This window comes from Schistocerca gregaria, chromosome X (assembly GCF_023897955.1).
Source record: "Schistocerca gregaria isolate iqSchGreg1 chromosome X, iqSchGreg1.2, whole genome shotgun sequence".
In the NCBI taxonomy this organism is placed as follows: Eukaryota; Metazoa; Arthropoda; class Insecta; order Orthoptera; family Acrididae; genus Schistocerca; species Schistocerca gregaria.
Window position 1 is genome coordinate 804471091 of NC_064931.1, and position 18901 is coordinate 804489991.

General features: G+C 39.2%; 1 protein-coding gene across 1 annotated transcript in view; it reads right to left on the reverse strand.

Moving 5' to 3' along the window:
* Positions 1-18901, reverse strand: part of LOC126298331 (dynein axonemal heavy chain 7-like) — a 1150327-nt gene that overhangs the window by 57875 nt on the left and 1073551 nt on the right. The window contains exons 54-55 of the mRNA XM_049989626.1: positions 3705-3941; positions 3435-3617 (exon numbers count right to left, since the gene is read on the reverse strand). Coding sequence (XP_049845583.1) covers positions 3435-3617; positions 3705-3941 — 420 coding nt within the window. The remainder of the gene's footprint in view (positions 1-3434; positions 3618-3704; positions 3942-18901) is intronic.

The following is an 18901-nucleotide window of genomic DNA, read 5'->3' on the forward strand; positions in this document are numbered from 1 at the left end:
AACCCTGAGTTCTTGAAGACCAGTGTATAGCAACGGAGACAATAGAGTAAAAAAAAAATGAAAATCACTCGTAACTTAGTTCTTAGCTCTTGCACGAGATGTTGAACATGACAATGTTTGTTGCCCACTGGGTCCCACAACTGTTCATACACATTCAAAAAAGACCCTCCCACCCCCTCCCCTACCCCAACCGCCCTGCGAACTTGAAGCAGCAGTTAAAATGTTGTAGATGTGTCAGGCCTCCCAGACGTATGTCTTCAGACACTTGATCACCATGGATGAGTATCACATGTGCCAATGTGACTCCGAGACACTGTAGCCCTGCAAGCAGTGGAAATGTGGATTCACCACTGTCAAAAATTGTGAAAGGCCTACCATGCGGAGTGGTATTTGGGATTGCCATGGTGAAGTGGTAACAGATTATGATCACCTGAGCAAACTGTCACTGGAGTTGTAAAGATAAAGTGTCAGAGAGAATTATAAAAGGAGATGTTGATTCGCAAAAACACACAGCCCATTCTGCACATGATGCAGTTACACAAGCTGCTTCTCAAGATTAGATTAGATTCAGTTTTCATTCCATAGACCCAAAAAAAGATGAATCTCGTGGGTGTGGAATACGTCAGAAAGTGTAACAAAAAAATATAAAACATTTGAATATAATACTCACTACCCTTATCAATTTTCAGGAGATAGGAAAAATAAGTGAATAAAATGCTGTAAACTGGAACAGCTAATATTTATAGAATTAATACACTGTCAGAATGAAACATTGTTATGCACTATTAATAACTTTATCATATGCAAAATCCCTAATCTTGACTGTTGTGTCCGAGTGCTGTCAAACTGAAATCTAACAGACAATTTTACTTAAGCTTGCTTAACAGTCTCTGTTAAGATATTCATCTATAGAGTAGGAGTTGCCTATCATAAAGCCTTTCAAGCTTTGTTTAAACCATGCTTTATCTGAAACCAAGTTTTTAATGGTTTGCTGACAATTTATTGAAAATGTGTGTTCCTGAATATTGGGCCCCTTTTTGGATCAAGGTAAGTGATTTTAGGTCTTTATGTAGATTGTTCTTATTCTTGATACTGATACTGTGTATTGAGATATTGGTTGGAAATAGAGATATATTACTTGCAAACAGATTTCATTACGGAATAAATATACTGCAGACTAGTGGTTAGACTACAAAGTTCCTTGAACAGGTTTCTACATGATGTTCTTGAATTTACACCACAAAGGATCCTTATCACACGCTTTTGCCCCATAAAAACTTTTGCTCGGTTTGATGATTTACCCCAGAATATGATCCCATATGACATAACAGAATGAAAGTAAGCAAAGTATGCAAGTTTTTTTATAGTTATATATCCTACATGTAACATCATTCTTGCTGCAAATACGGACTTGTTTAGATGCTTAAGAAATTCTTTGGTATGCCCTTCCCAACTGAATTTATTATCGAGTTGTAATACCAGAAATTTAACACTGTCAGCCTCTTTTATCTGCATGTCTTCATATGTTACACACATTTTGGAAGGAAATCTCGTACAGGTTCTGAACTGCATATAGTGGGTCTTCTCAAAGTTTAATGATGGTGAATTAGCTTTAAACCACTTATTAACGTCAGTGAAAATTTTGATTAGCAGCTATTTCTAAATCTGTACTTGACTTGTTACTTTCTGCAATAGTTGTATCATCAGCAAACAAAACAAACTTAGTATCTGGCAATGTAACAGACGATAGTTAATGTATACAAGAAAAAGCATTGGGCCCTAGATGGAACTCTTGGGAACAACACATGTAATTAATTCCCAATCAGATGAAGACTGACTGCGAACTGCACAAATAAAATTTTTCCCTATGCTTTGTATTCTCCAGTGACCTGTTCCTGTTTCCTTGGATGAAGAAATCCTTATCTGGCAGGTGTTGCCTGAATGATGGAAGGTAATTTTCAACGTATACTTCTACAGTCAAGGTCTGAACAAAGTCATACATTGGTTTGGAAATAAGCTGCATTCAAAGGTAAATATGTTGAGTAGGACTAACACTATTACTAAGTTTCATAGATACTACTAGATCTTTTCAAGGCAATAATTAATGTCACTAGCAACAGTTACTTTTCCTTTGAAGATATCACATAAAAAGAAATCGACAACACTAACACAAGTACTTTATTCGTACTGTCTTGTGTTATCCTGTTCCTGTGTTATTAATGGGAATTCTCTGCATTTCAGACTTCCACCTCTTTCAGATCAATTTTTAACAGTTCTATGGTTGAAATGCAGGGTGAAGAAATGCCCATCTTTGTACCTCCAGAATATCAACATCACTTCATTCTCATCAGGTTTGATGTTGACCTCCACCTCACTGATAGCTGGTTTGGGACTATTGTTCTCATTAAACATTTTAGTCATGCACTAAACAGTCACCACCTGTAGAATTCTCACTGCCTGAATGTTAAGATCTTGTCAGTGACATGACTGATTAACCCTGAGATTCTGATTTTGTTTCAAAACAGATCTCCCATGTCTTGTCATCAAGTACTTATAATACTCCTCATATATCTGATGACCAACCATGAAATATTCACTCTTCACATCACACAATACCATTGATGTGTTGAACAGCTGAACCAGGCTTTTGCCAGAGCTTGCACTTCCATTTATCATGCTTTGAAAGTAGTATTCTGCTGTCCACTCAATATCTGTAGTTTTTCTTGTCTGTCCCTTTGTTACTCCCAGTACCAAATCAATAGACTCATAAGTCATATCCCTGCAGAAGATCCTAATGCAAGATTTGTCCTTTTCTATTATATCACAGAGGGGTAGGCACCCCCTGTCCCATCAGACACACAACTGACTATGAAAAGAACCATCCAATTTTTTAATTGTGCTCTGAGGCTATTATTTAATGCAATCTCAAATGAAATATCTGCCTTGATATATAGCCATTAGCTATTTACTGTCAAGATCCAACTGAATTTTTAATTGTGTAATATGCTCCCAATATAATGCCTTCTTTATGCCTTCCTCCTCATAATATGAATTTTCGTCAGTTGTACTGGCAGGAATGCTCACTGTCCCCCTGCAGTCAGCCTCTGTTAGTTATTGTTGTCCACCTGAGTCTGTCTTTATTCTTGTTCTCACCCAGTTCCAGTTTCCTGTTGCCTTGTCAGGTTAATTCTCCAACTGACAGTTTTCTACTCAGTCTGACCTCAAACATTCTATTCATATCTCTGCACTTTATTTTTAATTGTTCAATTTGTTATTCCTTTCACTATTTTCTGGCCTACATTTCATTGCCTCTTCTTTTATCTACTTTCAGATACATGCTTACAAAATGAAAACTTTTGTATATCTTTTACTTACATTTATTATACCTAGAGGAAAAAATCTTTTAATTAATGCTGCATATTATTTGTTAATACCTTCTGCAATATGTGCATCAGCATGTGATCCACCATGTGTAAGTCTTTATATTTCACACTTAACAAGTTACCATATGCAGATCGTAGGCTTTGAATGAAATGCCTGGATTCATTAATTCCACATATAATTCCAGCATTAGAATGAAGACCAAGTATTTCAGTTGTTGATTGAGTAGGAAGTGCCTGCAACAAATTCGATAAGTGCAAAAATTCTTGCAGTATAGCTATCACAGTAAAGCATTTATTAAAAGGTATGTGCCATATACTGACCATAATGTGCTCGATGCAAGAACTGTATGTTGTATCTATAGGAAGCCTGTATTTTTTATTTGTTGAGGAGAATGTGTATTGTTGACTGTATACAACACTGCTGTTGATGAAATCTAAAAGTATGGTGTTAAGGGTTCTTTGGTCCCATTCATCCAGTATATGTCCACCGTAGTTACACTCTCCTACTAAGTACCTGATGGCTTCGTAAGGAACATCAACTGATTGATTTATGTGTACCTAGAAGACAAGACCAACTATTAATTTAGCACAGTTCAAGAAAAAGGATGAATACTAATAAACAACAAAGCTTGTAAAACAATGAACAGATATACAACATAAACCGTATGTAACTATTCAGCTGATCTGTGTATATTTACAGATGTATATGCTGGATAAATGATCAAGTAATAACATGGCAATTAATTAATAAATTTACTTATCTATCAGGTTCCATGGGACTATACAAGCCACAGCTTCGTGGTCAGTCAAAAAGTCACTACATTGTTTACAGAATGCTGATTAGAAAATTTTTGGATGAAATAATTGCTTAAACACAAAAATATTCTGAGAAAGGATATGAATGAATAATGCATTACAGAGAAAAAATCTCAACAACTGTATCTCTTGTACAGACTAGAAGGAGTGTGTTATGAGGAAACATTTCATCTTGGATTTAAATACTTTTCGTTTGTCACTAATTTTTTTCATCACTGCTGGAAACCTGTGGAACAGTTAATACCTTTCTATATGATGCTTCAGAAAGTGTTATCCAAGAGCTTATTAATTTTTGATCAATTTGAAATACGGCAAGGTAGAATCATTCTCCTTATTATTGCATTCCTACAGATAAATTATTTTTTCCTTATTTTTTATTGTGTCCAACCAAATAGACAATTATGAATACAGTACCCAAAATTCACGAATTACTACTCATACAATATGCTATGTAACTTTAGTATATGTGTTATAATTTCCAGTCTGCTAGTTCTTGTGGTACATTTATTTCTGTGAAAACATTTATTTAAGATAAATTCATAATTAGCATGTAATCATCCAAAAAGTATGGGCTAATAACAATTTCTGCCCAAAACAACCTGACTCAGTGGATAGCAATAATTATCCTTTTTCAGTAAGCGGTTTCATTTTTCCAGAAACTCATTGACTTAGAAGATATTCATAACTAAAATTTGGCTAGAGTCAAAAGCATTTTCATCATTTGAGCCATTCTGCTTATTTAAATCTCAGATTTGACTTTATACTTTTGTTGCCCAAATTTTTCTGAACCTGATAAGGCCTTTGGTTATTTACTTATGCCATTAATTAAGACTTTGGCTATGTTAACAAAATTCCAAACATGGTAATTTTCCATGAGAGTAGGGAATCCACCACAGCAGTACATAGTGTATTAATCAGATAGTAGACTGAACTTTAATACTTTCCTAATTGACTATCATTTAGTTAAATGAGATTATTGGTGGATTCAACAGATAAACTCTAATGCTAATTCTGACCTATAAAATTTTGTAAACTAATATTTAATTACCAATATAACAATATATCATTGTGCCAGTCTATATAGGCATATACCCCACCACACCAAAAAAATCCTCATTTTGTGATTACCAACCACTGAATCAACATTTCTAAGTCAGTCCTAAACATTAATATCTACTTTAAGAGTTTGGGCTTGGTAATCATCACAGTAACATTGGCAACATTGTCTCAGAATAAAGATAGATATCACAGCTAAGGCACATTTGTGTTGTCAGCTGAACATGTGCACTGAGAATTTTGTGAAAAGAAGAAACAAAACTGACCTGGAAACATAATCTTAAGTAATTTGTTGCCAGAGGTCTTAAACTTATGACTGGGAATACATGAGACTCAGAACTAAGTATACTGACAATGAAGACATTAAGTTAGTTTGTTATAAGCAAAAAACTTATGTACTGATACCATACGCCAAGTCAAACTGTCCACCAAGAAAAAGTTATGGTTCTACACTGATGTTTGTGATGAGATTTGATTGTACATTTATTTTATGAAAAGTTGGATATTAGTGTTATAAAATGAGACATTGGAATAATGCAGTGTGAAAATGGTAGGAGTATATAGAGTAAGAGCCTTGAGTAGCACTTGATTCCAGTAATATAACAGTCTAAAACAAAAAAATAATAAGAAATTGAATTTTATAAGAGGTTTTGAATGAAATGTGAAGAACATTTGAATATTTGTGCTAAATGATTATCAATGGCTGTATTAAAAATGTTAACTGTACATATTAGAATCAAATGTGCTTGGCCACAAATGGACTTGACTACAGTAGTGGTCACTTGAGTTGCTGAGCTGAGTGCATGGAGAGGTTTTGTGAGGTTTTTGCTGGTGGGCGCCAATCTGCTAATATCTCCTTTTTCTAACAACATTATATCGTAGAACCTTGAACATAATTTGCCTGCAAACTTCTCTACATGCACTGTTAAATGTATAATAAATTTAATATGTTCTTGGTATTATAATAATGAACCAAGTCCAGTGGTTTTTGATATACTAAGATCTCTTCTATTTCATTTTATATCTTTGTATCAATGTACCCTGTGTTGAGCCAGTGCTTGAGATAATCTTATATATTGCAAATAAATCAACTGTCTTGCAAGACACGGGTTTTATATTTGTCATAATTGCCTTGATTCCAAATACGTGTTATTGACAGACTAAATTTCATTGGTCACTTGTTTAAAATTAAAACTTGGACATAAATGCAATGGTGGACAATTGCTCCCCTCAGTGGGTGAGCCATCCACAAACATTTAAGTTTTTCACTAGCCCCCTTCAGTGGGAAAGTAGCTTTAGATTGTTGTTTCCCCTGTCTCACTGCAATTTGGTAGGCAAAAAAGGGATTTGTTAGAACGTGGATGTTACACTCCCAGTATGTTGCAACATCATGACTTACCTTGAGTTTTCTACTGTTAATTACTACAAGTGGTTCTGTGACTAGTAACCAACCAGTCAACAACCTGTTGAAAATCCATGGCTCATGTTAAATAGTAAAGTATATCATGATCTTTATTGGGCCTACATATTACTAACATCTTTAATGTGAGTAGTGGAACACACGTGTACTAGTATTGCTGAAGATATTCTGTTGCTTCCTTTAATTGTTGTCTGACGAACAACTATATTTACTGTCATTGGTTCAGGAGCTTTGAGTATTGGACAGTTATGTGCACAGTGTTATGAGTGAACTAAGTGAATGTTAGAACTGTCAAAATATAGCACCACAGAAGATAATAGAGTGAAAGTAAACCAAGTAAGAGAGCCTTCTGTTATAACTTCTAGTCGAACAAATATATTTCAAGGAAGACGCAATACATGAAACTCACAGATCAAGTAAACAGTAAGACGTGTGTACACTTTAAGAGTCAAATCATAACTGAGTCCAAGTCTAGCGTCTGCTGGCCAGCTGGCCGCTTAGGTGGCGCTGCTGCTGCATGGCTGGCAGACAGCGCCGTATGTAGAGGATGCGCGTAACTGCGCGGAGGAACTTTGAAAGATCGGAGAGTCAACACTTTTCTCCCCTTTGAAGTTTTGCACAGATCTTGATGGAGGTGGCCTGTAGATTGCTAACATCCAAAGGTGTTGTTTGACTGCCAGTAAAGTCTCAAGGAGGAGGCTTCCGGTACAGATGGAAATGTCCCCGATGATAACGTGTTAAGATGACAGGAAACATGGGGGTCGAATCTGCTGGGGCCCCATGCATCAATCTGCCCATTGCAGCAAGTCCGGATGTTATAACAGGAGACATGGGCGATGTGTCCATGTCTGTAGCAGGATGAGACGAGTAGAGTTGCTCCAACAGATGATGGTCATCTGGTTCCTGCATGGGCACGTCTCCTGGTGGCGTCAGTTCTTGTGCTGGCACCGATTTGATGCTGAGAGATATGCGTTGTGAGTAATGAGATATTCCAGTATCCTGAGGTACAGCCGAAGGTGGAGTAGCAGCATCCAGAACAGGTGTTGCTGGCACACGAGTCTGAAGCTGGTCCGAATGACGCACTGCAACACCCATGTCCGTCTGGACTTCATACAGGTGTTGGTCACAGTGTCGTAAGATGCGACCAGGGCTCCATTTTCGCCGCCTGCCATATACTCGTACCCATACAAGTTCGTCGGCAGTGAACCGGCCAAGCGAAGGCACCCGCGGCTGTGAGGTGGCGCTGCTGCTGCATGGCTGGCAGACAGCGCCGCATGTAGAGGATGCACGTAACTGCGCGGCGGCACTTTGAAAGATCGACGAGTCACAACACCTTCATGTTTCAGTGTCAAAGACAATGGAAACAATTCTTGTAGTGAAGATAACAGCATTGAGTTTCTGTACAAAGACTTGAATGTGTTACTTCCAAGAAAGTCTTCCTTTTATCCTCATTCCTGAGAATTTAAAATAGTCAACTCCACTGTCTGTTTGGCCAGCTTGTAAAAATAAAATTTAGCTTTTACAAGAGTTCCAGGTCAGAGACTGTATGCACTGCATTTTGTTTTGGCTACATCATTTATATTACGTCATATGTCTTTGACAATAACGTTTGTATCATCAGTAACGAGAAAAAAATTCTAATCAACTGACATGTTCAGTGGCAGATCACGTATATAGAAAAGCAACAGTTCAGAATCGACCCCTGTGGCGCCCCCTGCTAAATGATCTCAGTCAGATCAAAAACATTTTCCGTGTTTACTGACACTGGGGAAAATGTTCTGCTTCTTAATTTCCAGATGTGAAGTGAATCATTATTAAGCTTTTCCCCTACTGACATAACGTTCCAACATATGCATAAGTGCTGCATGGTTAACACACTCAAATGCTCTTCTTAAATGAAAGAGAGTACTTATTGCCTTCATCCTGTCATTGTGCCCTGCAAGTGCCTTACACATTAACGAATAAATAAAAAAAGTATGTCGAAGTTCCTTTTCTGAGGCCAAACTGTCTGTCTGATAACAAATTATGGGCACTGAGATGTGCTAGTACTTTCCTACACATTGCTTTCTCAAAAACTTTTGACAATGCAAGTAGCAATAAAAATGGCAAGTAATTGACTATTTCATCTCTTTCAACCTTTTTATTAAGTGGTTTCACTAATGACTGTTTCAGGTGTGATATGTTGAGCATCCACATTATCCCCTGATACATCTTTTACAGTTGACTGTACAGTTTTAAACTTCTTCTGAGAGCATTCTATTCTCTTGGAGAATGGACTGTTTCAGTCTGTCTGGTGACATTCCGTAGCACTTCTCGGTACTGTTTGTAGTCAGATTATGTTGTTGGGGTCTGACTATCCTTTCTATTATGGTACAGTTCCTGCTTCCTCCTACACAATATTCTAATGCCATTATTTATACCAATCAGTCGTTTCTTAGTACTGCTTCTCTCCTGGCATTTTTTAAGGGTCAAGAGCTATCAAAAAACGTGACAGAGATTTGAAGAAATTAATTATATGTATCCTTCAAGTTATGACTTTTGCAGAATTTGTTCTAAGTTTCAGATTAGGACTTCAACAATTACAAAGATATTTCTTACAAGGGAAACTCTATGTCACACTCCCCTCAGGTTTAGTGGTAAAGTAGCTCAGTGGATAGCTCATCAAAAGCTGAACACAGATCAAGCATGAAAAAAAGAAGAAGATGCACCAAACTGTGAAAAACGAAGAAAAATAGAAACCGTGAACAGTTTAAGCTCAAAATGTGCAAAATGAAGCAACTTGCAAGAATGATGGCTGTGTTGTTGTATGGTCATGGTGTTGGACTACAAATCAAGAGATCTGTTTTCAAATCTCCATCCTGACCATTTTTTCATAAATGTTTAAACTGTCTGTCTGGTCATTTACATGTCTGTTTTTCCATTGTAGTCTTGGTAATTGTCACACTACACAATGGTTATAGAATATGAGTCATGTGGTAAGGCTGTATTACCATCACAGATAAATGTGATGAATAATGAGAGCAGGCGAGATGCCTCATAGATCTCCCACAGAAACAAAAACAAAAATAAAATGGGGTGAGCTATGTTACACTGTAGGAACTCACGAGTAAAAACTTCCAAATTGGAATCCATGAGGCATAACATGTGGTACTTGTGTAGAACACAAAATAGAAAATATATGAATATATATATATGGCACAAGACAGATTTGGAACGAGCTCTTCCCTGTTGCAGTTAAAGACTGTGGCCAGATAACTATGACACCAGAGTCTTCCAGTGTAACTAAGTGTTGCACATGTTAATATTTGACTTGTCACTGTTTCTATTTTGATTATTTTTTCCACAGTTTAGAGTTCAGTAAATGTTCTTCCTATTTTCATGCTTGATCTGTGTTCACTTTTTGATGTGCTATGCAATAGGCCAACTTACCACTAAATCTAAGGAGGTTACAATCAGGAGTTTCCCTTGTTAGTAGTTCCAGGGTACTCTACTATTACTGTAAAGTATTTTCAATCCTATATGTAAAGGAATTTGTTGTTACCTGTTTAATATCATCTGACATAATGCTAAGAAACTGTCACTTCAAAACAAGACTATGGGAAAGAAATTCACAAATAATTTCAGTTGTTGCTCTGCGAAATATGACTGGCCTGGTTTGCAAAAGAGTCATCATTTGGACTGCATAGTGTAGTAAACCAAAAGCAGCACAATGTAAAAAAAAAGTTCCATATTTCACACTAAATCTATGTCAACCAGAATTAATTTTTAAAATTACTTGTAAAAATTGCACCAAAATGTGTTTTTTTTTGTTTTTGCTTCAAAAATCATTTGCAAAATAGTGAAATATTTATAAATTTAGGAAAACTGTACCCATGAAAAAAAGTGAGTGTCATAGTGGGGACAATAGGTATATGTAGGTAAACTGTTGAGTATTAGCTTTCACAAGTCAAATATTTTTCCTATTGGAGGTGTAGGGAAAGAGAGGAAAAATTATGGGAATAGTAAAGCTAAACGTATGTTATCAGATTTACTACCTCAAAAAAATATGCAAAAGATGATATGGGAAGATTAAGCAAATGTCAGAGTTATGTCGTGGAAAGTAAATCTTTTATCACTTGGAAGTGTCTGCCCTCTTTAATAACATGAAATATTAATATCCTTTTTATTCATACTGCGAAACTAAAACTAGTTTTGTCAAAATTACTGGTTAACATGAAAGCTGTAAAAATTTCTGTAATATGAGGAAATCATTCTCGAACTTCTTGCAGTATCAATTCTTCATCTACACCCTCCATACATACTCCACAAATCACGATACAGCCTGTGGCGGAGAGTACCCTGTACCATTACTCGTCATTTCCTATCCTGTCCCACTCTCAAATGGAATGAGGGAAAAATGACTAACTATATGACTCCACGTGATTCCAAATTTCTTGTATCTTATCGTCATAGTCCTTACATGAACTGTACATTTTCAGCAGTAGAATCATTCTGCCACTGATTCTTTAAATTTTCTCAATATCTACATCTACATACATACTCTGTAATCCACCATGCGGTGCGTGGCGGAGGGTACCCCATACCACAACTAGCATCTTCTCTCCCTGTTCCACTCCCAAACTGAACGAGGGAAAAATGACTGCCTATATGCCTCTGTACGAGCCCTAATCTCTCTTATCTTATCTTTGTGGTCTTTCCACGAAATGTAAGTTGGCGGCAGTAAAATTGTACTACAGTCAGCCTGAAATGCTGGTTCTCTAAATTTCCTCAGTAGTGATTCACAAAAAGAACGCCTCCTTCGCTCTAGAGACTCCCACCCGAGTTCCTGAAGCACTTCTGTAACACTCGCGTGATGATCAAACCTACCAGTAACAAATCTAGCAGCCCGCCTATGAACTGCTTCTATGTACTCCCTCAATCCAACCTGTTAGGGATCCCAAACGCTAGAGCAGTACTCAAGAATAGGTCATATTAGTGTTTTATAAGTGGTCTCCTTTACAGATGAACCACATCTTCCCAAAACCCTACCAATGAACCAAAGACGACTATCCGCCTTTCCCACAACTGCCATTACATGCTTGTCCCACTTCATATCGCTCTGCAAAGTTATGCCCAAATATTTAATCGACATGACTGTGCCAAGCGCTACACTACTAATGGAGTATTCAAACAGTATGGGATTCTTTTTCCTATTCATCTGCATTAATTTACATTTATGTATATTTAGAGTTAGCTGCCATTCTTCATACCAATCACAAATCCTGTCCAAGTCATCTGGTATCCTCCTACAGTCACTCAAAGACGACACCTTCCCGTACACCACAGCATCATCAGCAAACAGCCACACATTGCTATCCACCCTATCCAGAAGATCATTTACGTAGACAAAAAACAACAGCAGACCTACCACACTTCCCTGAGGCACTCCACATGATACCCTCACCTCTGATGAACACTCATCATCGAGGACAACATACTGGGTTCTACTACTTAAGAAGCCTTCGAGCCACTCTCATATTTGGGAACCAATCCCATATGCTCGTACCTTAGTTAGGAGTCTGCAGTGGGACACCAAGTCAAATGCTTTCTGGAAGTTAAGGAAAATGGCATCCGTCTGATACCCTTCATCCATGGTTCGTAAGATATCATGTGAAAAAAGGGCGAGTTGCGTTTTGCAGGAACGATGCTTTCTAAAGACATGCTGATGCATGGACAGCAACTTCTCTGTCTCAAGGAAATTCATTATATTCGAACTGAGAATATGTTCGAGAATCCTGCAACAAACCAATGTTAAGGATATTGGTCTGTAATTTTGAGGAATCGTCCTTCTACCCTTCTTATATACAGGCACCACCTGCGCTTTTTTCCAGTCGCTCGGGACTTTACGTTAGGCCAGAGATTCGTGAAAAATGCAAGCTAAGTGAGGAGACAATGCAGTAGAGTACTGTCTGTAAAACCGAATTGGAATTCCATCAGGATCTACATCTACATCTACATCCATACGCCGCAAGCCACCTGACGGTGTGTGGCGGAGGGTACCCTGAGTACCTCTATCGGTTCTCCCTTCTATTCCAGTCTCGTATTGTTCGTGGAAAGAAGGATTGTCGGTATGCTTCTGTGTGGGCTCTAATCTCTCTGATTTTATCCTCATGGTCTCTTCGCGAGATATACGTAGGAGGGAGCAATATACTGCTTGACTCTTCGGTGAAGGTATGTTCTCGAAACTTTAACAAAAGCCCACACCGAGCTACTGAGCGTCTCTCCTGCAGAGTCTTCCACTGGAGTTTATATATCATCTCCGTAAAGCTTTCGCGATTACTAAATGATCCTGTAACGAAGCGCGCTGCTCTCCTTTGGATCTTCTCTGTTTCTTCTATCAACCCTATCTGGTACGGATCCCACACTGTTGAGCAGTATTCAAGCAGTGGGCGAACAAGCGTACTGTAACCTACTTCCTTTGTTTTCGGATTGCATTTCCTTAGGATTCTTCCAATGAACCTCAGTCTGGAATCTGCTTTACCGACTTAATATGATCATTCCATTTTAAATCACTCCGAATGCGTACTCCCAGATAATTTATGGAATTAACTGCTTCCAGTTGCTGACCTGCTATTTTGTAGCTAAATGATAAGGGACCTATCTTTCTATGTATTCGCAGCACATTACACTTGTCTACATTGAGATTCAATTGCCATTCCGTGCACCATGCGTCAATTCGCTGCAGATCCTCCTGCATTTCAGTACAATTTTTCATTGTTGCAACCTCCCGAAACACCACAGCATCATCTGCAAAAAGCCTCAGTGAACTTCCGATGTCATCCACCAGGTCATTTATGTATATTGTGAATAGCAACGGTCCTATGACACTCCCCTGCGGCACACCTGAAATCACTCTTACTTCGGAAGACTTTTCTCCATTGAGAATGACATGCTGTTTTCTGTTATCTAGGAACTCCTCAATCCAATCACACAATTGGTCTGATAGTCCGTATGCTCTTACTTTGTTCATTAAACGACTGTGGGGAACTGTGTCAAACGCCTTGCGGAAGTCAAGAAACACGGCATCTACCTGTGAACCCGTGTCTATGGCCCTCTGAGTCTCGTGGACGATTAGCGCGAGCTGGGTTTCACACGACCATCTCTTTCGAAACCCATGCTGATTCCTACAGAGTAGATTTCTAGTCTCCAGAAAAGTCATTATACTCGAACATAATACATGTTCCAAAATTCTACAACTGATCGACGTTAGAGATATAGGTCTATAGTTCAGCACGTCTGTTCGACGTCCCTTCTTGAAAACGGGGATGACCTGTGCCCTTTCCCAATCCTTTGGAACGCTTCGATCTTCTAGAGACCTACGGTACACCGCTGCAAGAAGGGGGGCAAGTTCCTTCGCGTACTCTGTGTAAAATCGAACTGGTATCCCATCAGGTCCAGCGGCCTTTCCTCTTTTGAGCGATTTTAATTGTTTCTCTATCCCTCTGTCGTCTATTTCGATATCTACCATTTTGTCATCTGTGCGGCAATCTAGAGAAGGAACTACAATGCAGTCTTCCTTTGTGAAACAGCTTTGGAAGAAGACATTTAGTATTTCGGCCTTTAGTCTGTCATCCTCTGTTTCAGTACCATTTTGGTCACAGAGTGTCTGGACATTTTGTTGTGATCCACCTACCGCTTTGACATAGGACAAAAATTTCTTAGGATTTTCTGCCAAGTCAGTACATAGAACTTTACTTTCGAGTTCATTGAACACCTCTCGCATAGCCCTCCTCACACTACATTTCGCTTCGCGCAATTTTTGTTTGTCTGCAAAGCTTTGGCTATGTTTATGTTTGCTGTGAAGTACCCTTTGCTTCCGCAGCAGTTTTGTGACTCGGTTGTTGTACCACGGTGGCTCTTCTCCATCTCTTACGATCTTGCTTGGCATATACTCATCTAACTCATATTGTACGATGGTTTTGAACTTTGTCCACTGATCCTCAACACTATCTGTACTTGAGACAAAACTTTTGTGTTGAGCGGTCAGGTACTCTGTAATCTGCTTTTTGTCACTTTTGCTAAACAGAAAAATCTTCCTACCTTTTTTAATATTTCTATTTACGGCTGAAATCATCGATGCAGTAACAGCTTTATGATCGCTGATTCCCTATTCAGCATTAACTGATTCAAATAGTTCGGGTCTGTTTGTCACCAGAAGGTCTAATATGTTCGCCACGAGTCGGTTCTCTGTTTAACTGCTCAAGGTAGTTTTCAGTTAAGCACTTAAAAAAATTTCACTGGATTCTTTTTCCCTGCCGCCTGTAATGAACGTTTGAGTCTCCCAGTCTATATTCGGCCAATTAAAATCTCCACGCAGAACTATAACATGGTGGGGAAATCTACTGGAAATAGTTTCCAAGTTATTCTGCAGGTGCTCAGCGACAACAGCTCCTGAGCCCGGGGGCCTATAGAGACATCCAATTACCATGTCTGAGCCTGCTTTAACCGTGACCTTCACCCAAATCATTTCACAATTCGGATCTCCGTCAATTTCCTTCGATACTATTGCACTTCTTATAGCTATAAACACGCCTCCCCCTTCACTGTCCAGCCTATCTCTGCGGTATACATTCCAATCTGAGTTTAGGATTTCATTACTGTTTACGTCTGGTTTCAGCCAACTTTCTGTCCCTAGTACTATATGGGCGTTGTGACCGTTTATTAATTAGAGCAGTTCTGGGACCTTTCTATAGACGCTCCTGCAGTTTACTATTAGCACATTAATATTATCATCCCCTGTTGAATTTTGCCTACTACTACCTTGCCGTGTCTCAGGAGGCGTCTTGTCGGGCCTAGGGAGGGAATTCTCTAAACTAAAAAACCCCCATGTGCACTCCACACGTACTCTGCTACCCTTGTAGCCGCTTCCGGCGTGTAGTGCACGCCTGACCTATTCAGGGGGACTCTACATTTCTGGATCTGGCGATTTATTTATTTTCAACCCATTCAGCTGCTTCACAACACCAGGGATGTCTATCACTATGTCGTCCATACGGGAAACTGTACGAGACTCAAACGGCAGTATGTTTGTACGGTCCTCCTGCGTGAAAGATTTCTCAAATGCTAAATTTAAAATTTCAGCTTTCGTTTTGCTGTCTTCCATTGCTAGGCCAGACGGATCAGTGAGTGACTGGACGGAAGCTTTCGGCCTGCTTACCGATTTTACGTAAGACCAGAATTTCCTTGGGTTTTCAGCAAGATCTTTTGTTAAGGTATGGCAGTGGTAGTAGTTGAATGCTTCGCGCATTGATATTTTTACAGCAGCACGAATCTCTACTGACTTTTGCCTGTCCTCATTCTCCTGATCTTTCTTGTACCGTGAGTGCAACTGTCTTTGCTTCCTGAGGATTCTCTGAATTGCACTGTTAAAACCACGGTGGGTCTTTTCCGCCTGTAACCCACTTTTTCGGCACATACTTGTGCAATGTGTGATTTACAATGTGTTTAAAATTTGGCCATAATTCTTCCACGTCCTTTGTACCGGAAGTAAATGAAGTCGATTCATTTACTAAGTGGGATGCTAACAACTGCTCATCTGCTCTTTCTAGTAAGAATACTCTCCTAGCCTTCTTGACCGACTTTTTAAATTTCGTAACCATAGTCTGAATGACAACATCATGATCACTAATCCTTGTCTCAACATTGACACCGTCTATGAGGTCTAGTCTGTTCGTGGCTACCAGATCTAAAATATTTCCATTACGCGTTGGCTGTCGATTTAGCTGCTCAAGACAGTTTTCAGATAATGTGTTCAAAAGTAATTCACACGACAGCTTGTCTGTAACACCTGTAATGAATCCATAGACATCGGAGTCTATACTAGGTAGTTTGAGGTCCCCTCTGACTAATATAGCATGATCCAGGTACTTCTGCGATAAAGAGTGTAGACTCCCTTTGAATGATTCTAGAAATGTCACGGTGGAACCTAGTGGCCGGTAATAACACCCAACAATTAACTTTATTTCTTCTAGCCCTGTTAAACGTGTCCAGATAACTTCACAATCACACTCTACTTCGACCTCAGTAGACACAATATTTTTGTCAACTGCAATGAAGACACCACCTCCTACGGTGACTAATCTGTCTTTCCGATACACGTTCCAACCCTCACTAAATACTTCAGAACTTCCTATCTCAGGGTTCAGCCAAGTCTCAGTCCCGAGAATAATTTGCGCGCCACACGCTTCCTGGAGGGCAGTAAATTCAGTAACTTTATTCTGAACACTCTGAAAATTTACTGCTAATATCTTGATATATGAAGTATCTTTACACTGAGTGCGTTCTGATTTCCCTGCCTGCACGTCAACTGGTGAGTGTTTATCAGGACACCTCGCACCACTGCCTAGCCTAAAAGACCCCCATGTGCACGCCTCAAGTATTCTGCTACCCGAATAGCCGCTTCCTTTGTGTAGTGCACCCCTGACTTATCTAGGGGCGTCCTGCAATTCTCCACCCTTTCCAAGAATTTCATCTTTCTTTCAGAGATTCCGTGTGTGCGTGCGTGTGTGTGTGTGTGTGTGTGTGTGTGTGTGTGTGTGTTTGGAGCGTATGGGAGCTCAACAGTGAGGTTATCAGTGCCCTTACACACATTAAAACAAGTGAGTGTGAAGATAATCTCTAAAATTGTTGCACACTCATACACACAAGATGACCACAGAATCATTATCTCACACGTACTAAAACAACTCATAGAGATTAAAAGCAGCAATACATGAAATTGAAACACAAGAAAAACAACAAAGGAGCTAAAAGAAAAGTATAAGGACATGTCACTGGCTGACCACCTGCAAAAAACTTGGGTGAGCTAGTCACCCTGTTAACACATTAAAAACATCTCCCTAAAATCTTGGGAAAAAATGATGGACAGTTCACAAAAGTTTAAAGTCAAAACCACATTTTTTAGAACATTACTTAAAATAGAGTGCAGCTATGGTGGCAAATCTGCCACATATTGCTGGTCAAAAAATAAAATACAGTCCAATAAGATGTGATACACAGTGATCTGTAAACCACAAGTATCACATATTGGGGGGTCCTCTTACTGGAGCAAGAGGCAAAAGGCCATGTGTCATAGGGCTATGGTCTATGTGAAAATGAGTAAGGAAGACCTCATTCTGCTGGTGTGGCTGGAGGGTGGTATGCCACAGCCACTTTGTGAGGTTTACTAGATGGAGCTTATTGCTTGTCACTTCCATCCTTTCATCCCCCCACCAAGGCAAAGACTCTGTATCTCAACAGTGAGGCTATATCATGCCGTGGATTTTCGCACTGAAATAACTGAGAATCATGACACACCTATTTGACTGCTAGATACACTCTTGCATTCCCCATAATACTCATGTGGCCTGGTACCCAGCAGACAGACACCTCTTTCCTCAGTTGTTGTAGTTGGAGAAGGACATCCTGGATATTCTGGACTACTTTATCTGCTGGATACAAATGTTGCAGATTGAAGGACACTCAGAGAATTGGAACAGACAAGAAATTTAGCAGTTGAAGCTGATCTCATCTGCTCTAATGCTCGCAGTCTCACATATAATTCTGCGTGAAAGACAATAAAGTCTTGAGGCAGTTGGATCTTTAGGACACGATGTGGGAAAACAGCAGAGGAACAAACAGGTTCCCCATGTTTAGACCCATCCATAGAGACAGCTATATAATTGCTCATATAAAATGGTAGAGCATATTGCATTAAAAACACAAGCAGGACAGCAGTATCTCCTGTTGTGCACTAAATCAAAAATCACCCTGGGCCTCTGCAGTAGCAGTGATAGCAGATAGTTAAAACCTTTGTTTTGTGGCTGTATTTTCTCCACACCAGGTGACTCCAGCATATGCTGCACTCAGATCCCGAATTACATTGTTGCTCATGGGTGATTAGAGAATAGGCATTCCAGAGATGGATGAGCATCAGTATGGCATGCAAATGATTTCTGAACTGTGAGGAACTTATATACCTGATGCACCACAAGGAGCTGCCACTGGACAGTGAGTGTCAGATCCTGAGCTTCAGCACAGAGACAGGTTATGGGCCTAGTCCTGTAAGCATCTGTGGCTAGCCTAATCCCATCATGAGAGATAATATCAATAATCTTTAGGTTAAGATGGCCTCTCTGACCCATACACTGCACACCCTTAGTCCAGCCATGAGTGCAAAAAAGACATATAAAACTAGAGGAGACATGCC